Consider the following 18,332-nt stretch of genomic DNA (forward strand, 5'->3'; position numbering starts at 1 on the left):
TCGGGCAAAGATACCGGGAATTCTGAGGGGAGCCGGGGAGTCGGTAGCAGCCCTGTGCCAAATGGCGGGTTGCTCCCTTCAGAATCCCAGTTGCAGGGGCAACAGGAGAGGGAGGAGGACTAGGAGCAGGAGAACAAGAGGGTAAACTGCCCAACAAAGGCTCATCCTCCATTTTCTGATATGATTTTACAACTGTACGAATTTGGAGACTCCAAAATGTTAATTTTGCTAACAAGTTACTCCCCGATTTTCCCAAATTACTTAATTTATTTCCAACTAAATCCCAAAAATGCACATCGGCCACAAGTGCAGGAAAATGGAGGAAGAGCCGTTTCACAAGGCTCTTAACTGCCCTTTTATTGACATTACAACTCCCATCCACAAGGACCCCCACAACTTGGAAATAGACTCCTTTCTGAGCAGCGGAGAGCTTTGCACCCATGGCTCAGTTGTTAGAAACCGCACAGCTCAATTAACCCACCGCCCCAGATAAAAGGAAAGAAGAGCAGGAAAAATCCCCAAGCCGGTTCCCTCCAGCCAAGAGAAAAAACACAAAATGCAAAGAGAGTGCCTGGCTATGCAAAAGCCACAAAAGGCACTAGTTTCCCAAAAGTGGGAAAATTATTAGAAAGGGCAGGGAGGTAGAAAGAAAGAAAGCACTCTGCACTAGGAGAGGCTGAAAACTTATCAAAACCAGCCAGAGGAAAAGGAAAGGTCCAGGATGATGGCTTCTGTCAGGAAGCGACTTCAGAGGTGCCATCTGAGGCTACCGCTCCCGTCCCCCAGGAGCACCACCCTCTAAAACAGGGCCTGCTTCTACTGGAGGTAGCTTGACACCCAGATAAATCCTCAGGAAAGCGCCAAGTCTCACCCACGAGGTCCAGTGATATTCCCAGGCCTCACATTGGGTGTCAAACTGCTGTTGTGTCTTCCCCACTGATGGCTCAGCGCTTGCCCGGCTGGACCTGACATAGCAGTCAGCAAGGGCCACCCTCCTGTTCCCCTGGGGGTTAGAAGGGAAGCTTTGGGTCCGGCCCGTAGTCGTGGGAGAGACTTGAGCGGCAATAACAGAAGAAGGAGCCAACTTCTGCAGGGGTTTTCAATCCACGTTTATTGGGAGATTCTGAGGAGCCCCCTAAACCAGGAATAGGAGGGGACCTTGGTGTCTTGTCCTATCATTCAATACCCTTGATGGAACTTTCTAGGTGGAGGGGAAGGGCTGTCGAGTGACAGGCAGACCCCAGGGCAGGGCCACAGGAAGGACTCAGCAGGATCTAGGGACAAGGGGTGGAGGAAGGAAAGGATTGACACAGGGATGGGAGGAGCCAAGAGAGGGCAGGACTACTTACAAGGGGGTGGCAGGACTAAACCACTTGATAAAACTTAATGGAATGAAACAACTTAGATAACACAACAGTGTAATAGATAATTCTCCAGGGTGGTTTTTGCATAATAGACATTTAAAACTCCCTTCACAACTCCATATAGAACTCACTTAAAACTAGAGATCCTTATGTTGGATTCTGTACAGTCAAGAAAGGTGTCTCCTTTCTTTTGTTTATTCTACCACAACATAAAAGGAACAGCCCTTGAGTTCTATTGAATCAGCAATGCAGAACAAGCCCTCTAGAACACAGTGACTAGGACAGATGATCACTGTGTTTGCTTCATAACAGGCATTTACAGCTGTCAGTGGATCACGGTGAAACTGTATTTCTAGGTCTTTACGACAGTCAGCTACAAGCCCAGAATGACACCATGTTCTCAGATGTCAGAATGCAGCCTCAGTTAAGACTCAACACATCACACAAAAGAATCCAAGTTATCCTCCTCCTCGTCCTTGTCCCAGTCCTCCAGATGCACTGGGAGAAGAACCTGACATGCTCTACAACTTGTGCTGTCTGGTGAAACTCTCCTGACTCATCATACACAACCCACAGCTCCCACACTGGTACCTGGTGTCCGTTAAGCTTCAAGGAGCTTCTTTTTTCAGAGCTAAGCACTCCATATCAGCCACCCCAACAAGAACCTCAAACACATTTGTACGCCAGTTTTCCTGCCATCTACACGGTGCAAAAACTTTGTCCAGGTACTCAGCTGTGAATTGTGCCACCTCCAAAGTTTTGCAATGTTAAGGAAGAATTTGGACCTTAGGTTCTGGGCCAGAGTCAGTTTCTTTCAGCTCAAGGTGGTGCCTCTGGTGTGGGATCTCAAACAAAGAAATCCCTGGGCCTTTATATCCTCACAGTCTGTGCACTGATTTTCCAGTGCTCAGTGTTGGTTTATGGTCTGAAGTCTTGTAACGCCTCATGGAATTCTTTCTCCATGTCCACTTGTGCAGGCCATTAATTGTTCTTATCTTCCATCCTGGGGCCCTTCAGGATCTCAACTCTTATCTGAAGAAACCCAGTCTTTCTCTGTTTACTCCCCTGCTTATCTCTCCATGCTAACAAAGTTCACTTGAAGTTCCCTGACACCAAGTTTTGAGCAGGACCCACTCATGCTAAACTGTCAGCAAGTTACAATAAAACGTAACCCTAGACAATTAATTTCTAACATTGTAATCCCCAACATGCAGTCAGCCGAGATGTAATCCTGGTAATCTCTAAATTGCTCATGAAACAAAAGATGGTCAGTGTGAAAAATATCTGGGAAAAGTACATTCCCGCTGGGCCCAGTCTTTCCTAAAGCAGTGCCTGGTTTGTCACTCCAGGAGCCATCACTCCACACACTCAGCATATTCCTGGAGCAGACAGATCTAGGCTCTGCCACCCCAGCTGCTCCTGCAGGCCACCGCCTCTCACAGCTGGTGGCAGCAGGGCCTGACCACCCTCCCACACCCCGCGGCAGCCCCAGCTCAGCAGGAATTCAAACAGGTATTCCCACGACAAATCCTGCAAGAACCTTTGAGCCTCCATGGAGGCCCCTTTTGAGGCAGTGTGGGGGCTGTTCCCTGAAGGATCACAGCTCAGAGAGTTAATTTGCATTGCTCCTCTAGTGATAGCATCATCTATATAGAGTAAGGTTCTTAAGTCCCCTCTCCGTATCTTTTTTTTTTCTGGGTAGCTACAGTGAGAGGATCACAACATTTTTGTTTATGTTTTTCCCCCCCAATAACCTCTCCAGTGAAACTGGAGGATGTCTTATGGCTTAAGAACTACATCATCGAAGTTTCTGACTGAACCAGTGAAAGAAAAATTGTTAAAGATTCTCCATCTTTGTTAAAAATCTGAGAAACCAGTGATGTCTCCTCATTTGATTATTCTCAGCAGAAAGCAACTCTCACATCTCACATGTGTGAGAAATGGAACTTGAAAAGTCAAAATGGAAAAATCTGGACAGATCTTTGCAAAACAATGCAGCTTGAAGTATTTTACTAGAGAGCTAGAAAGAGCTGTCTGCAAAACTACCTGACAGGGGAAATGGAGATGAAGAAAGTAACTGCATACAAAGAAAAGGAAAAAAGTGAGGGAATCATTGGCTGGGATCATCAGGAGAGCTACTATTACTTCTAATACCAATCACTTATATTTTTTCCCCACATAGTGCTACTACCACACATCTTTCACAGTTCTAATTCTTTAAAAATCTAGTATTTTTACAATACCGTATTTTAAAACTCGTTGAAACTTGTTTGTAGTTCAATCTCTCTCAACAATATAATCTCTCTTCTATAGCCATCCTAAATCAACACACCTTATCTCAGTGTTTATACGGATGTTCAAGATTGTGTGAAATTTCTATCAAGTTTCAAGAATTCTTTACAAATCAATTTCTCACAAAAACACAAACGCAAAGCTTCTAGACAACTGGGAGGCATTGCACCTAGTAGGACACTGCAGAGCAGCCTGCCTGCTGAGGAAATGAGTAACATGGGTGACAGGAAAAATGGTGGAAATCAGTTCAGCAGGTCTCTCCTGGGAAGCCGGGTCACCACTGACACACAGCAATATCTCCAGAGCGAGTGGAAGTTCTGAAGGGATTTAAAAGCACTGTCAGCCTGTAAAAAATATGAACGGGATGCCTTTTTTTGTCCGAAACAGGAGGCACCAGGGCTGGTGTAACAGGAGCAGGCATTGCCTCGATCTTTCCAAGCAGGTCCGAGGTGTAGATCCATCTTTAGCACATGGAGGCAGCGATTTGAGCTGCAGGCGCAGCCTCAGAGCAGCGGGGCCGGGTCGAGTGGAGCTGCTGCCTTGAGCTCCTTCCCTTGGCTGGGCAGCGGATGCCTCGTGCTCGGTGCAAGGGCGGGCTTGGCTCAGTCCCCGAGAGCTGCGGGCGCTCCCGCCGTGCCCAGCGGAGCCCCCGCGGCTGCGGGAGCTGAGCCGGCAGCCAGCGCCGGCGCTCCCCGGCCCGCGGCCCGCAGCCCGGCCTGCCTCTTCCTCCGGCGGTGGCTGGTACCGGCTGGTGTGACCTGCGTGCCATGGGCGCTGGAAAGCAGCCACGGCTCCCTCCCGCCCAGCCCCCTTCCTTCCCGTCTGGAGCAAGCCTGTGCTGGGCTGTGCTCGATGCCTCGGAGCTTTGCTGCTTCTTTCTCAAAGCTGCTCAGCCCCCTGCTGAGCTGCCCAGGCTTTCACACATTGGCTGTGACGGGAAGGCTGTTTAGAGCTGGATAATGTTTATAAAACCGCAGAAATTAACAGAAACGTAGCGTCCAGGAGCAGGGCTGACACTACCCTTTTAAAAGACAAAAAAAAACCCCAAACCCAACAAAACCAGACATGAGTCAGCCCTGAACCGGGAGCTGTGAGCTGTCGCCAGTGCAGTGCTGTGCTCTGGCTGGCGACTCTTTTTGAGAGACAAGGTGTGTTAGCTCAAGCTCTGTGCATTACCAGCACAACTGCCTGTGGTTTGGAAGAGTTTTTTTGGCTGTGATCCCACTGGTTTGTAACGGGGACAGAGCTTGCTTGCCTCTGCCTGCTAAAGACAACATGGACTTGTTCTGAGTCTCTATTGTTTCTCTCATAATTACTGTTTGATTAAAGCATTTAAGATATGTTTGTCTTTTTAATTTTGCTGTAGAGTAGGGCAGGAGTCCCACTCCTAGTACACATAGCTTCCTTTAAGCCCAAACTGGCAAATTCTGATTACTTCTGAGATAGGCAGCATAATGAACCAGTCCTGAGTGCTTCTGCAGACAAGCACATTCCTGCAGTAGAGCTCCCCTAAAAAATCCAGAGGCAGATGGAAAAACAGCTAAGGAGTAATTAAATGTGGCTGTTCCTCAAGAAACGAGCCTGTAGTAGCAGCTCAGCTGGGCCCCATAAGCCAGGTACAGGATACAACTTCACTGTGTTCAGTCTGCAGCCACAGTGCGCTGAACGTAAGAGAAAGTGGTTTTGGGTCGTTGCAGTGTTAATGTGTAGATCATCAAAGGTGGCTGGAAGTTCTGCTCAGCCATCAGTGAAGGTAGGCTTCTCCTTCACTGCTCTGAGCCTGGATGCTACTCCTCCCTGTAGGAGGGATTAAACAAAGAGCAGTGTGCCACTGGTGCCTTTAAAACAAACCAAAAGGTTAGTATTAAGTGAGTGAACATTTGCGGGCTAACTGTAGCTTGATGTTTGCCATCGTGTCTTCCGCGCTGATGGCTCAGTGCTTGCCTGGCTGGACCTGACACAGTGGTCAGCAAGGGCCACCCTCCTGTTTCCTGGGGGTTAGAAGGGAAGCTTTGGGTTCGGCTCGAAGTCATGGGAGAGACTTGAGCTAACAGAAGAAGGAACTGACTTCTGTAGTGGTTTCCAATCCAGGTTTATTGGGAGACTCTAAGCAGCCTCCTGACATAGGGACAAAGAGCCAACAAAAGCCCCAACCTGCACGGGGCAGCTGGTTTTAATAGGGGGTGTAAACAGGGGGATGGTCTTTCCATGGACCAATGGGGTAACAACAGGGAATGGAAACTGGGGAGATTGGCATGGGCGGACACCAATAGGGAAATTGGTAGGAGGGGACCCCGGTGTCTTGTCCTATCACTTGATGCCCCTGATGGAACTTTCTAGGTGGAGGGGAAGGTCTGTCGAGTGACTGTAGGGCAGGGCCACGGGAAGGACTCAGCAGGATCTAGGGACAAGGGGTGGAGGAAGGAAAGGATTGACACAGGGATGGGAGGAGCCAAGAGAGGGCAGGACTACTTACAAGGGGGTGCAGGACTAAACCACTTGATAAGACTTAATGGAATGGAAAAACTTAGATAACACAACACAACAGATGTTGGATTGATAATGATGCTGGCATCAAATGTTAGCGGCTTACAAAATGAGAATAGCGCAGTCAGAGCACTCATCACCCCAGCTAATCCACACAGCAGCTAATACATGTCTGAATGTGGCAGCGTGGGCTCAGCTGGGGGTTTGAAAAACTGAGCAGTGGTGGTAGGCAGGTGATGGGAGGGGTGTGTGGCTGTCAGCACAACGATGGCAAAGCATTCAGCTCTTAGGCACAAATCTGTCTGCCTCAGGCCACCAGCCTCAGGCCTTGGGTTTTATGGCCCTGGATATCTGATCTGTCTACTAGGAGGCCATGGGGATTAGGAGTGACATGAGCCAAGAAATGAGTTCTTTGTAAGAACTTTTACAGACTAAGATACTCTGTGAGCTAAAAGCAGACCTGCTGTTTTTACCCAAGCCAGCTAGTGGCTTTATGGAACCAATAATAAATTGCTAAGGAGAGGTATTAGTATGTTTTGATTGCAGGAAATAGAGTTAAAACAGGACACAGAGCACTTAGGCTTGCAGTAGTCCACTAACTCTTAGCCTGCCTGGCTAAAGTGGTTTGGTTGGCCTCATTGCTGAAGTTAGTGACACAGGCCCTCATTGTTGATGTTAGTGACCATGAGTTTCCTCTTATAGTGGAAAGACACTGAAAGAAAGAGTGCCCTAATTATAGTATTTGTTTAATCTCTTCAGCCAGGATGATGTGACAAAATAAAAGTAAAAAAGTTTTCAGCAAGATCTGCGGTTACCAGCCAATTCAGAGAATGTGTTCTCCATGGCAGGTGGAAAGTGTATTGTAGAGGACATTGGCAGGAGGAACAAAGCCCAGATGATAACAAGTTAATGACAATAGGAACCTCTAGTGACAAAGCACCATGCACTGGACCGAACAGCAAAAGTCTCCAAATGTTTCACCAGCAGTCAGCAAAGATGGATTTTAAAGTGCTGAATGTTATTTGGGATTTTATTTTAAGGTAGCTCATTGTGATAGTTCAGCTTTACGTTTGTGAGGGACAAGATTGTTTTGTTGTTATAAACATGCTGCCTTAGAAAGGATTTTTAATAACTAGAAGAACACATCTGCTTCTTAATAGGGATTTTAAAAAATGTACATTTTAGATAATTGAGTGCCATATTATCTGGTGCTGCTTAAAATATGTGTGCTGTATCTAAGCATAAATACCATAGGCTATGACAGTTGCTATAGCAACTAAGCATCTACTATTAAATAGCACCCACAGGCTGAAAAACCATGTGCAGCCTGTCAGTACACAAGGTATTCCTTTCTTTTCAGCCAGCTAAGAACAGTATTTTCATCTCAGGAGCTAGTCTGTTTCTGATGAATGTGTTTGTGCTGGTCATGTGAAGATCTTTTCTCCCCCATCAGCTCTACCTTCCTTTGAAACAGCAGAAACTAAGAATAAAATGGCCTGGAGTGGTTGCAGGCTGAAGAAGTTAATGAATAATTCCTTTTTTCATATATTTTTGAACATACATTAGAGCATGGCTTTCAAATCTTTTAGTCCAGATTTGAGCTTGCACCTTTGCTGTTCTGCATCTTTTGATATTACAGTGTTTTGCTCTTGAAACCAGCCTTTCAGGAGGCACCGTGCTGTTCCTACAAGCCGTGTCCTTGAAAATTACAATATCAGTGGGAAACTAATTTCTGCAGTCATGGCAGACTGGAGAGTTATAATTCAAAGGCACAGTTAAAACTAACAAAACTTTTAGGAATATGTGGTGTAGTTGTTTATTTTAAAGCTTATCTTAAAACTGGTAAGGATTTGGACCATGAAATCTACAGGGGGAAAAGTAGAAAAATAAAGACACTGAGTTTCATATGCAATAATAATTCTGGTGGTCGAGATTTTGGTAACAAGGTGTTGACAGCATTAGTTGTCTCACATTTTCCAAAGCAGAAATGTGATTTTCTTTAGACCCATCATAAATAACAAGGAGAATAAAATGAAGCATTAGTAAGAGAAATATCCTGGTTATAGAAATGAATGCTTTATCTGCAAATTGAAATGACCCTCTATGAGCCTTGAAGAGTAGAAAGCGGCTGTTATGGCTTATTGGAGTGTTTGGATTGTTTCCAAATTTTATTTGAGAGTCTGATGAATCAATACATTAAAAAGAAAATGTACTGTAGCCACAAATTATTGCTGATGTTCATTTGCTGGTGGCTTAGCAGGATTCCATAGTCTGTAAAAATATAAATTATAGCAGGAACAAAACAATTACAGTTTAATAAGAGTTTCAAAAAGTGAGGATAAGAAGTAGGTAAACTAAGGCATGAAAAGGCATATTAAAAATGTGATTTTTTTTTTCCTAAGAGAGTGGTTACTAACACATGTGTACCTTGTGTTTAAAGGGTTAACCCAATTAGAAGCATGACTATGAACAGAGATAAAAGGCTGTGAGCTTGTCTTGTTCTCTGCTCTGGTCCTGCACCTCAATGGGAATGACAGCCTTGACTTTTGTAGTAGTAAAGGAATGTTAACTCCTGTCTCCTGGTGGTCTGCCAGTAGCCAGTGGTTTCCCAGCAATCATTTCAACGTGCCTCATATTAATGGAATAATAAATCTTTAATTGGCACTACTTACAAATAGCACCAAATGCCAATGGACTTGGATGAAGTCGCGGGAGCTGCTGTGAGCAGTGGTGCAGGATGATGTGCAGAGAGGTTTGCCGAGGCAGAGAGGCAAAGTGGGGCTCATCAGAAAGTTGTTTAGAATTTGCTGGGTGTTTAGATATTGCATGGGACTCAGCTGAATGCCTTAGATGGTCTGCCTGCCTCCTGCCACTTACATCCTCTCCGGGGAATCATGGACCGATCCTGGCAAGTTCCATCATCCTCCATATTTTAATTTTATGGCAAGGGAAATGCCTCTTTCTCACCATGATTTATATTTTTGTTCGTTTGTTTGTTTGTTTTTGTTGTTTTGTTTCTTGTTTTGTTTTGGTTTTGGTTTGTTTTTCTTGTTTCTCAGCTTGTCTGTAGCCACCCTTTGAAAAAGGTTGTGTTTCTACCATATTTGGATAAATATTATAGCCTAATCTTGAGTCTGGCTCAACAGCTATTTGTAGGGATGAGGATAAGCACAGAAACACACTTCTCTGTACAGACTGTTCTACCTAGGAGCAGCACAAAGTCTTACAAATTATGTTTACGAGATGGGAACTTTAGGGATATCAGAGGTAGTAATGTTTTTTTTCTTCCACTGTGAAATCCACCATGCCCAGCAGGAAAAATAGGGTAGAGTCTGGTGCCCTCTTGTGACTGTATTGAATTACTCGAAAACATTATACTCTGACTTAAAAAGCGGTCAGAGCTTGAATTACAATGGAAAACATAAAGACATTTATCCTAAACAAAAGCTGGAAGTATAGAAAAGGGTGAATTAACCTCTCTGTGTTATTTCTGAGATGAAAATTCTGCGTGGTTCATAATAGAAGCAGTAGGGTCACAACTCATAGTTGACTGATATATTGAATATTTCAATGATATGTTGCTTTCATAAAAACTTTTCTTTGTGCTAATCGACTACATATGATACTGAAGGATGGGCAAGTCAGGGTTATACATTAATATTGACCTACATAATGGAAGATTATGCTCAAGCTACAATTCTAAATGAAAAACTCTCCACATTCTCCATATTCTGAGGGGTTGAAGTCATTATGATCTGAAACCATGGTCCAGCAAACAAAGTTCAGATTCACATTTAATTTTCCACAGCCTTAAGGGAGAAGGAGGATGGCTATTTTCATGGCTTTGGTTTAATTTCACATTGATTTATTTGTTATGGGTTTTAGTATCTCCAGAGGTTAAAAAAAAAAAAAAAAAAAAAAAAAAAAAGAAAAGAAAAGAGAAAAAAAGAAAAAAAAATGATTACTTTCTGGGATTTTTTTTGTACAGTGTTATTTTCTTATCTTGGAATTTGACTAAGAACTTGTTCTAGTATCTGAAACTGAATGTTAGGATGACAAAAAGAGAAACATTTAGTATAATTTCCAGCTTCCCCACTTTCATGAGAGGGCAATACTTCTGCTCAGAAAGGCAATGATTCATCGTTTAAGAAAGCAAGAAGTGTCCACTCAGCCTTCTCTAGGGAAAGCCCCGTGCTGAGTTATAAAATCACGCACACCTTTGAATTCTAATTTTGTGTAAACTGAAGTGGTCCTCTGACCTTTAGTTTCCCATCAAGCCTTTCTGACTTTACAGTCTGCTTCACACCACTGTGTACAGAGGAACATCCTCATTTGTCCTCTTCTTGTTTCTGATGAAACTTCAGATTTGTTATTGGCCTGTCTAGAATCTCCTAACTTTTGATGGTGGGACATTCCCACAAGTCAAGACAGCAAGATTTGGTGATAGTCCTGAGTTCCCTTGCTGCTTAATGTACATTTTTTCTTCCCTTTTCCATATCACTCCATCCAGTCCTGAGTTTAGTGTGAAACTTGTGCATTTATCCCCTTTAGGACACAGCTGTACCTGCCAGTAATGCAGCAATGCACCATTCCACTGAGAGCCTTATTTTAAGAAGGATTTGAACAAAATAATTAGAGATAGTTAGAAACCATACTGAAAATGATAGGATTTTTTATACCTTATCAAATGTCCTGTATCAAACACATTGCCTCATCACCTATAAATGTCAAACATACAAGAATGAAAACTACCTGTAGCGGGTAGTGTGAGGCTCATCTTGTTTAAGAAAGGCAACACTTCTCTGCCCCCAGTTAATGAAATCAATAAGTAATAGTGCTGTTATCTCAAGCGTGTCAGACTCTCACTGTCAGAGACTTCATCCCAGAAAACTGGTGCTAAGAAAGTGCTTGCAGACTCATGGAAGTAGTCTCAGGAAGGGAAGAGCTTGAGAGGCAGAGTCCACATGGATAGATCTTCAAGAGCTGGGGATTTCAGAGGTTATTGCTGGTGCCCTCCTGTGTACAGCACTGCAATAGTGTTACTGGTGTCTTCAATCCTCTACCTAGACAGGTAGTATGAGTGCTTGGCCCTGAGCGTTTCCAGTCTGGAAATCAACTCTGTAGATCAATATCACTCTCATCTTCTGAAAACAAGACACCTCCAAACACCAGAATATCACAGTGAGAAAAATCCCAGCAAAATCCCCAAGGGTCTAATGCCCACGTTACCAGAAGGAGACACAAATTTAAAATGAAAGTCTGCGTATTTTTTTTTTTTCTGATGTCCTAGCATAAATAGAAGCAAATAAAGTACTTTGAATCTGACTCTGAAAGTGTTGACTAATTAGAATTTGTGCTTTAATACCTCCTATTTGCCTCCACGCTGTTCTCTGCACCATTACAATGAGCTCTGAATATGCACAGACACACCTGCTTACACTTTCTAGTATCTCCTGCAAGGGCTTGTATTTTAAACCAAGGAGCCAGACAATGCTCAAGGGAAGAAATGTCACATTTTATAGATGGGGAACTGTGATACAGGCTGCTGCATTTCTAAGTAGCTTTCTGAACATGGATATTTGCATATTTGTTCAGAACATCTGTGACTTAAGGTTTACAAGGTTTTTAAGGACTTTGTATATCTTACAACACCCTTTCCCCACAGAATCTGTCTTCTCTTTGATTCTTCATTGCCCTCAAGAAAATATTTCAAGACAGACCTTTGAACATAGAGGGATGCTCTGTGATCATGGGCTGAAATGCACAGGCCCTGTCACCAACGGATACTACCCAACAGGATGGATCATTTCATGGTGCAGTGAGAGGTTGCTCTTGTAGACAATATTAATGTAATGCTTTGTAAAATTTTTACCACATCTAATCATATCTCCTCAGCAGACTTCTGTCTGAAAGGCTGGTTTTTGCTTCATTACCTCTGAGCATTTTTTTCAGGATAGAGTAAGAGAGTAAAGTCCTAGAAGTTATCAGTGATGTGAATTACAGATTAGACATAATGAGTTCAGAGCCCTACCCTTTCTTACCAGCAGCTCATGATGGCAGCTACTAACAACTGTTACCAGGGTATTAGAATTAGTCCAGTTTGGGATAACATTTCTCTTTTTGTGCTTCACATTCTTTGACTCACGAGGCTGCGCTGCATCCCTGCTGCAAGCAGAAGCGCCCTCTCCTGCGCAGAGGTTCGTTCTGCAGGAAAGAGGGAGAGTAATGCCAGGCAAACCACCCGTTCCAGCAGGCACGGAAGAGATGGACAGAACTGGTATCACATCCTCTAGATCTGCCTGCAAAAGACATGCTGGGAGATCCAGCTCTGGGGATGCTGGCACCTGTATGCTTCCCTGCATGCCAGAGAGGTTAAAAAATTATTGCATCTCTCTGATGCATTCTTCTTTGCTACTGTTTGTTTGTGCTGGTTTGAAAATAAGATGGGCATTCCAAACTTTCAGGGAACTTTGGCATCATTTCACTGTACAGAGGAAGTTTTCCTAACATACCAGTCCCACAGTGTGAGCTGTAGAATGTCAGTATCCTCACTAAGAAAAGCCATTAGGTTGTGGATATTTCTGAAAGCCTGGTCCTGATTTATATTTCATCACTCACTACCCAGCAGAAATTTGACATTAGGTTGTGCTGAGAGTAGTCAGAAGGTCACCAACTGCAGAAGAAACTTGTCACATGTAGAGAGTTAATTCCTATGGGATTTTGCCAGTTTTGTAGCAAAATTATAGCAATCCTGTTGCAGCAAAATTTAATGCAGAACATGAAAGCATTTCTAAGTCAGAAACAGATTTTTATAAGTGACTTACCCTAAACATTTACTTAAAAAAAAAAAAAATGCAGTCTTCAGATAAAATTGATGAATAAGCAAACAAATCACATATTTTGTCTTCAAAAACTAGTCTGGCCAGCTCTAGTTCATAGCCAGATATTATTCAGGTTTTATAGTCATACTTAAAATAATCAGCAATGAGCTTATCTCCCAGGTACATAATAAATGTCTGAGACACATGTAAAAATAAAATAATGTTTTATTTATACAGTAGCCCACTCTTCTTTTAGTCAAATGATGGAAATTATACCTGAGGAAATACTGAGTATAAAAGAGTGAAATTTTGTAATTCCACCCTGTTACACTGGTGAGCAGCTTACCTGCTCTGCACCTTGTGTGTGGAGACCTGGCCATCTAAAGACCAAATCGGGAGGCACAGCCTTGGTTTGGTTCTGTACTCTCTCTAACTCATAGCTTGCATTGAGCTGGGGTAGCAAGACCCATATGGGTACAGATCCAGGTGGCTGTGTTGAGACCTGCAGATCTGGTGTGGCAGGTGAACCTTTCTTCACATCACAAAGCAGTCCCTGTGGGCTCACTGGTGGTGTCTCTGCAGGAGGAAAGGGTGGAAAGACCCACACAGTCAATCCACCCCTCAGATCTGCTCTGAACAGAGAAGTGCCCCTTGCTGTGTATCTCACATTTGTGCCAGTGCTGGGACCTTTCCTTTGCCTGAGTGGTACTGTCAGACACTGTCTGACAAAAAATAGATTGTGTGCTTGAATTATCAGATAAGAAACAGTCACTTTATCTGATGGGCTATTTTAACAACATGGAAGGTATCTTGATGCCCTCACTCAGTCATAAAGCTGCTTTTCTGTTTATCCAAAGAAGTCAGCACTGGGAGTTTTCCCATGTGGATACATTGCTTGGTACCAGGCCCCTAACATCTTCAGTAATCTATCACGGAATATTTTAGTTTGGAAAACACCTCTGGAGATTATCTTGGTAAATTTTTAAGTTAGATCACGCTGTACAAGTCTTTGTCACTCCTAAATCTTTTGTTTCAGAGCATGTCTGAACACAGAAACTCCAAGGATTTTCATTAAGAGAAGATACATAATGACATAGTAATTTAGGACAGCGTGCAGCTTCACTAAGGCAGAAGAACTGCAACTCTTGCATCAGACCCTTATAATCCCTGGCCCCCACATCCATGGCAGTGGGTTCCAGTGTTGGTTCACAGAATTGTAGAATATCCTGAGTTGGAAGCGACCTGCAAGGATCATCAAGTCCAACTCCAGTCTCTGCGCAGGGCACCTAAGAATCACATCACGTCCCTGCGAGCGTTGTCCAAATGCTTCTTGAACTCTCTCAGGGTTGCTGCTGTGACCACTTCCCTGGAGTGTCTGTTCCAGTGCCCAGCCACCCTCTGGTGAAGAACCTATTTCTATCATCTGACCTCAGTCTCCTCTGGCTCAGCTTCAGGACATCCCTCAGGTCCTGTCCCTGTCACCAGAGAGAAGAGACCAGTGCCTGCTCCCTGGATTCCCACCATGAGGAAGCTGTAAGCCGTGATGAGGTCTCCCCTCAGTCTCCAGGCTGAACAGACCAAGTGACCTCAGACACTCCTTATCTCCTCCCCTCCAGAGCTTTCACCATCCTCATGCCCTTCTTTGGTTTTCTTTAATAGCTTAATGTCATTTTTATATTGTGGCTCCCAAAACTGCACACAGGACTTGAGGTGAGGCCTCACCAGCTCAGTGCAGAGCAGGACAATTCCCTCCCTCAACACCCACTTCTTGTCAGAGGAAAATCATCAGAGATGTTTAAATTCATCGAGGTCAATAGCTAACTTCCATCCATATCAGTCAGTTCAGAAGCCTGTACCTCTGGTTCCTTCTAAACTCACTGCTATTATTCATTAAGGTTTGCTTTCAGACTATGAAAATCCTGAGGTCAGGGTGATTTGCATTTGCATCTTCAGAGATGAGTCACCAGTGCTCTCTCTGGCTGGCAGGGGCTGTCAGCAGCCATGTTCTGCTGCTGCAGGATTCTTTAGCAATTGAAAGTTACAGATATTCAGCACCTTCCAGGTCTCTCCATAATACCTTAGGGAATTTGATCTCTGAGATACATATAAAAATAGAAATCCAGAATTTTTAAATTAGTACCACAACAGAATTTCATGTTCTTCCAAGAAACAATCTCTAGTTTTGTATTATGTGGACTACTTTTGAAGACAAAACCATTTCACATATAAAATACCAGGGGAGTAATTAAATAATTAAAAAATGAAATATGTAATAAATATAGTAAATTGGGGATATATAATTTTGGCATAATGGTTCTTTACAAAAGTGTAAGACTACATAAAAATAAAACATAATATACAGAAATATCTATGGCAATTTTAAGATAATAAAAAGCATTGTATTTATATTGACTGGTTAATATTAATTCAATGCAGAAATGTCAACGTCAATAAAAATTTCAACATGTCACAGAAATACAACAGCACAGATTAAATGGAATGATGCTATGAAACACTCTACAAACTTGTACTCAAACTGGTTAATGATCTGTCTGTTGAATCCCATAAAAACATGAAGTTGTTTAGACAAACATTGCAAGATTTGTATCACTCTTATTTTTTAAATTTTTGTTTGAAGGCACAAGAAACTACTATCAGCAAATTATTCATAATAGAAGTGGCAGCAGCAACAGTGAAATTTGCCCCAGCATGTCTGAGGGAGTTCTCAGCTGTGGGGAGGAAGGATTGTGCTCTCCAGACTGCCAACCTTCCATACCCATAGCTGCTACAGACTACTACACAGTAAAAGTGGGATCCATAACAAAAGGGAAGGGTTAGCTTAGTTAGAAACTAAACATGAGTTCAACAACATTTGGGGATGGCATAAAAGCAGTCCCTGACTCCACTTGGAAATGTATACATTTCTTTGTATATTTCAGTGCATTCTAGGTCTGACTGCAAAACAAGTACAATTGACTCGTTGCAACTATCAAGCATTAGAATTGTACATTTTAAGAATTTCAGGGCAGTGCGGGATCTTGGCTAATGCAGCAGCAGTACTGTTGCTCTGTGTTATCAGGCATTTTTTTTGCCATCTAACTCTCCTGGAATGTGTGATGTACCTGAAGTCACATACTAGAGTACAAGGAAAATGTTCAATGCTCTTGTTGAAAGACTTACTCATTTTTAATATTTTCCACTGGTTAACCACAAATGTTAACAGCAGAGCACATGTATGAGAAGTGGAACATGCTCCTCCTCGTGCTTACCATGAAGAGGAACAGATGGTTAGAAGCAAAAATTCAAAATTAAGAATAGTACCTTGTTTTCCTCACCAGTGCTTCTTAAAATTTTGCTCAGAAGATAAAACTGGTTTTATTTCATATGAGAAAAAGAGTCGGTCCAAAATAAAAAAGCTTTTAAGATTCCATTTTGAGTCAAAGTAAATTACTTTGTTTATTCCATGCATCCTCAGCAAAGCAGTAGTTTCACCAGTGATCTGGTGGGCAAAGTTTGTTGTAGGTGACAAACAAATGTGAATTATTGCTCCCATAGTGTCCTCAAGGAGTTAAGGACCCATGCAAGATATGCAAGATGATGTCAGCATGTAAAAACTTGTGTCCTGCAGCTTGCATTGGGAACTTCTTATTTGTTCCAGCAGCTTCCAGCCTAGCTGCCACTTTCCTGGTCTCTGCCATTGGTACAGGCCTTCTGAATGTCAGAGGAATCTGTTATTTCTTTGTTTTCTTTTCTTTGGCCCCCTTCCTCTGATTCTTTTGGCATTTCCAATTTTCTGTTGTCAGTATTGTGATCAGTGGATGAATTTAGCTTGGATGAGGTCCATCTCCATCTTCTCAGGCTCCTGTAACAGTCTTTTCTGACGTTTTCACTGACCAGAACATAGAGGATTGGATCAGCAACACCGTTTGCAGTGCCTAAACACAGAAACACTGTAAAAACTGAATATATCTTATTTTCAAATGGACATGGGCAGTCCTGATGAAACATAAAGTATATGGCTCTTATTATGAGCACCACATGATATGGAGCAAAGCAGATCAAGAAAATAACAATAATGGCAATAGCCACATACTTCACTTTGGCTTTCTGGTGACAAGTCAAGCTGCTGCTTCTTTTGATAGCTTGGAAAATTTTGTAGTTTGTAAAAATCAGGATTGTGAAGGGTATGGCAAATCCAAACAGGAATCTAGCGAAGCTGAAAGAAGCCAATAATATGTCAAGGGGCACTGTCTCAAAGCAGGTTTTTGCCTCTGTACAGTTTTGCTTATCTTCCATGTAAAATACCGGAGTGTGGATTCCTGCAACCACAGCAAAGAGAAAACAGACTATTTTGGTGGCCTGTTTCTGTTCTCTTCTTCCCCTTGATTCCACAGAATACACCAGTGCCACGTAACGATCCACAGAGATGCAGCACAAAAGCAGAATGCTGATGTAGATATTGCAGAAAAAGATGAATCCTGTTATTCTGCAAGCAGTGTCACCCATGGTCCACTTGTGCCCATTTTGCACATAGATAATCCAGAGAGGCAAGGTACTTAAATACATCAGATCACACAGTGATAAACTGAAAATGTAGACGGCAATGACTTTATTCCTTTGGATTTGTACAAACGTAAGCAGAGAGGTTAAGCAATTGGCTGGAAGGCCTATAGCAACAACGATGCTGTAAACAGCAACCAGAAATGTCTGACTCTCTTGATAAGGAAGTTCTGGGCAAGTGGAGTTACAATTTTCGTGTAGACAACGTTCCATTATTCTTTTTCCAGTTGGTATTTCCTGAGAATCAGAAGACAAGGTGGAAAGTTAGCATTGCATCACTTAAAAATGTGTCAGTAAAGGTTATGGTGCCATAGGTGCCAACTTGACATGTCAGTGGAACAAGTAGGATGGGGGTGATTGAAAGGTTCATCCTCAGGCATGAACTGAGAAAGAAAGGGTCACATCCCTCCACCTCTGAGAGTTGGACTAGGTTCTGGTAGCTATGTGGAAGCTCACTCAAGGGGGATCTGAAGTTTTGTCCCTGGACATAAAATTATCCATCTCCTTTTTGTCAGTTCCCATTCTAAAATCATACTGTAAATGCCAAAACTGCCATAATTCCTTATGCCAAGTATCACCTACACCCAAAATCTCACATGACGATCAGCCTATGAAAATAAGGCAGATGAATATGAAGTTGTAGACCAGCTTAGACATATTTGAAAAAAAAAAAGCTGGGTTCAGTATTGTCCCATCTTCAGAATGACTGGAGAAAAGAATTCTCACTGCAGTGTGGAGAAGATGACACAGTACTCAGATCAGTAACAGGACCTGAGGGAACAGCCTGAAGTGGTGTCAGGGGAGGTTT

At 42.9% G+C, this 18,332-nt stretch overlaps 1 protein-coding gene across 10 annotated transcripts in view; it reads right to left on the reverse strand.

The window, feature by feature from the left end:
* Positions 1 to 1,092: 1,092 nt before the first annotated feature.
* Positions 1,093 to 18,332, reverse strand: part of GPR132 (G protein-coupled receptor 132) — a 91,255-nt gene continuing 74,015 nt past the window's right edge. For all 10 annotated transcript variants that reach the window (XM_085580872.1, XM_085580871.1, XM_085580869.1 and 7 more), the window contains one exon: positions 1,093 to 17,761. In XM_085580872.1, coding sequence (XP_085436998.1) covers positions 16,634 to 17,737 — 1,104 coding nt within the window. In that variant the 5' untranslated portion in view covers positions 17,738 to 17,761 and the 3' untranslated portion in view covers positions 1,093 to 16,633. The remainder of the gene's footprint in view (positions 17,762 to 18,332) is intronic.

This window comes from Lonchura striata, chromosome 5 (assembly GCF_050655825.1).
Source record: "Lonchura striata isolate lonStrDom1 chromosome 5, ASM5065582v1, whole genome shotgun sequence".
NCBI lineage: Eukaryota > Metazoa > Chordata > Aves > Passeriformes > Estrildidae > Lonchura > Lonchura striata.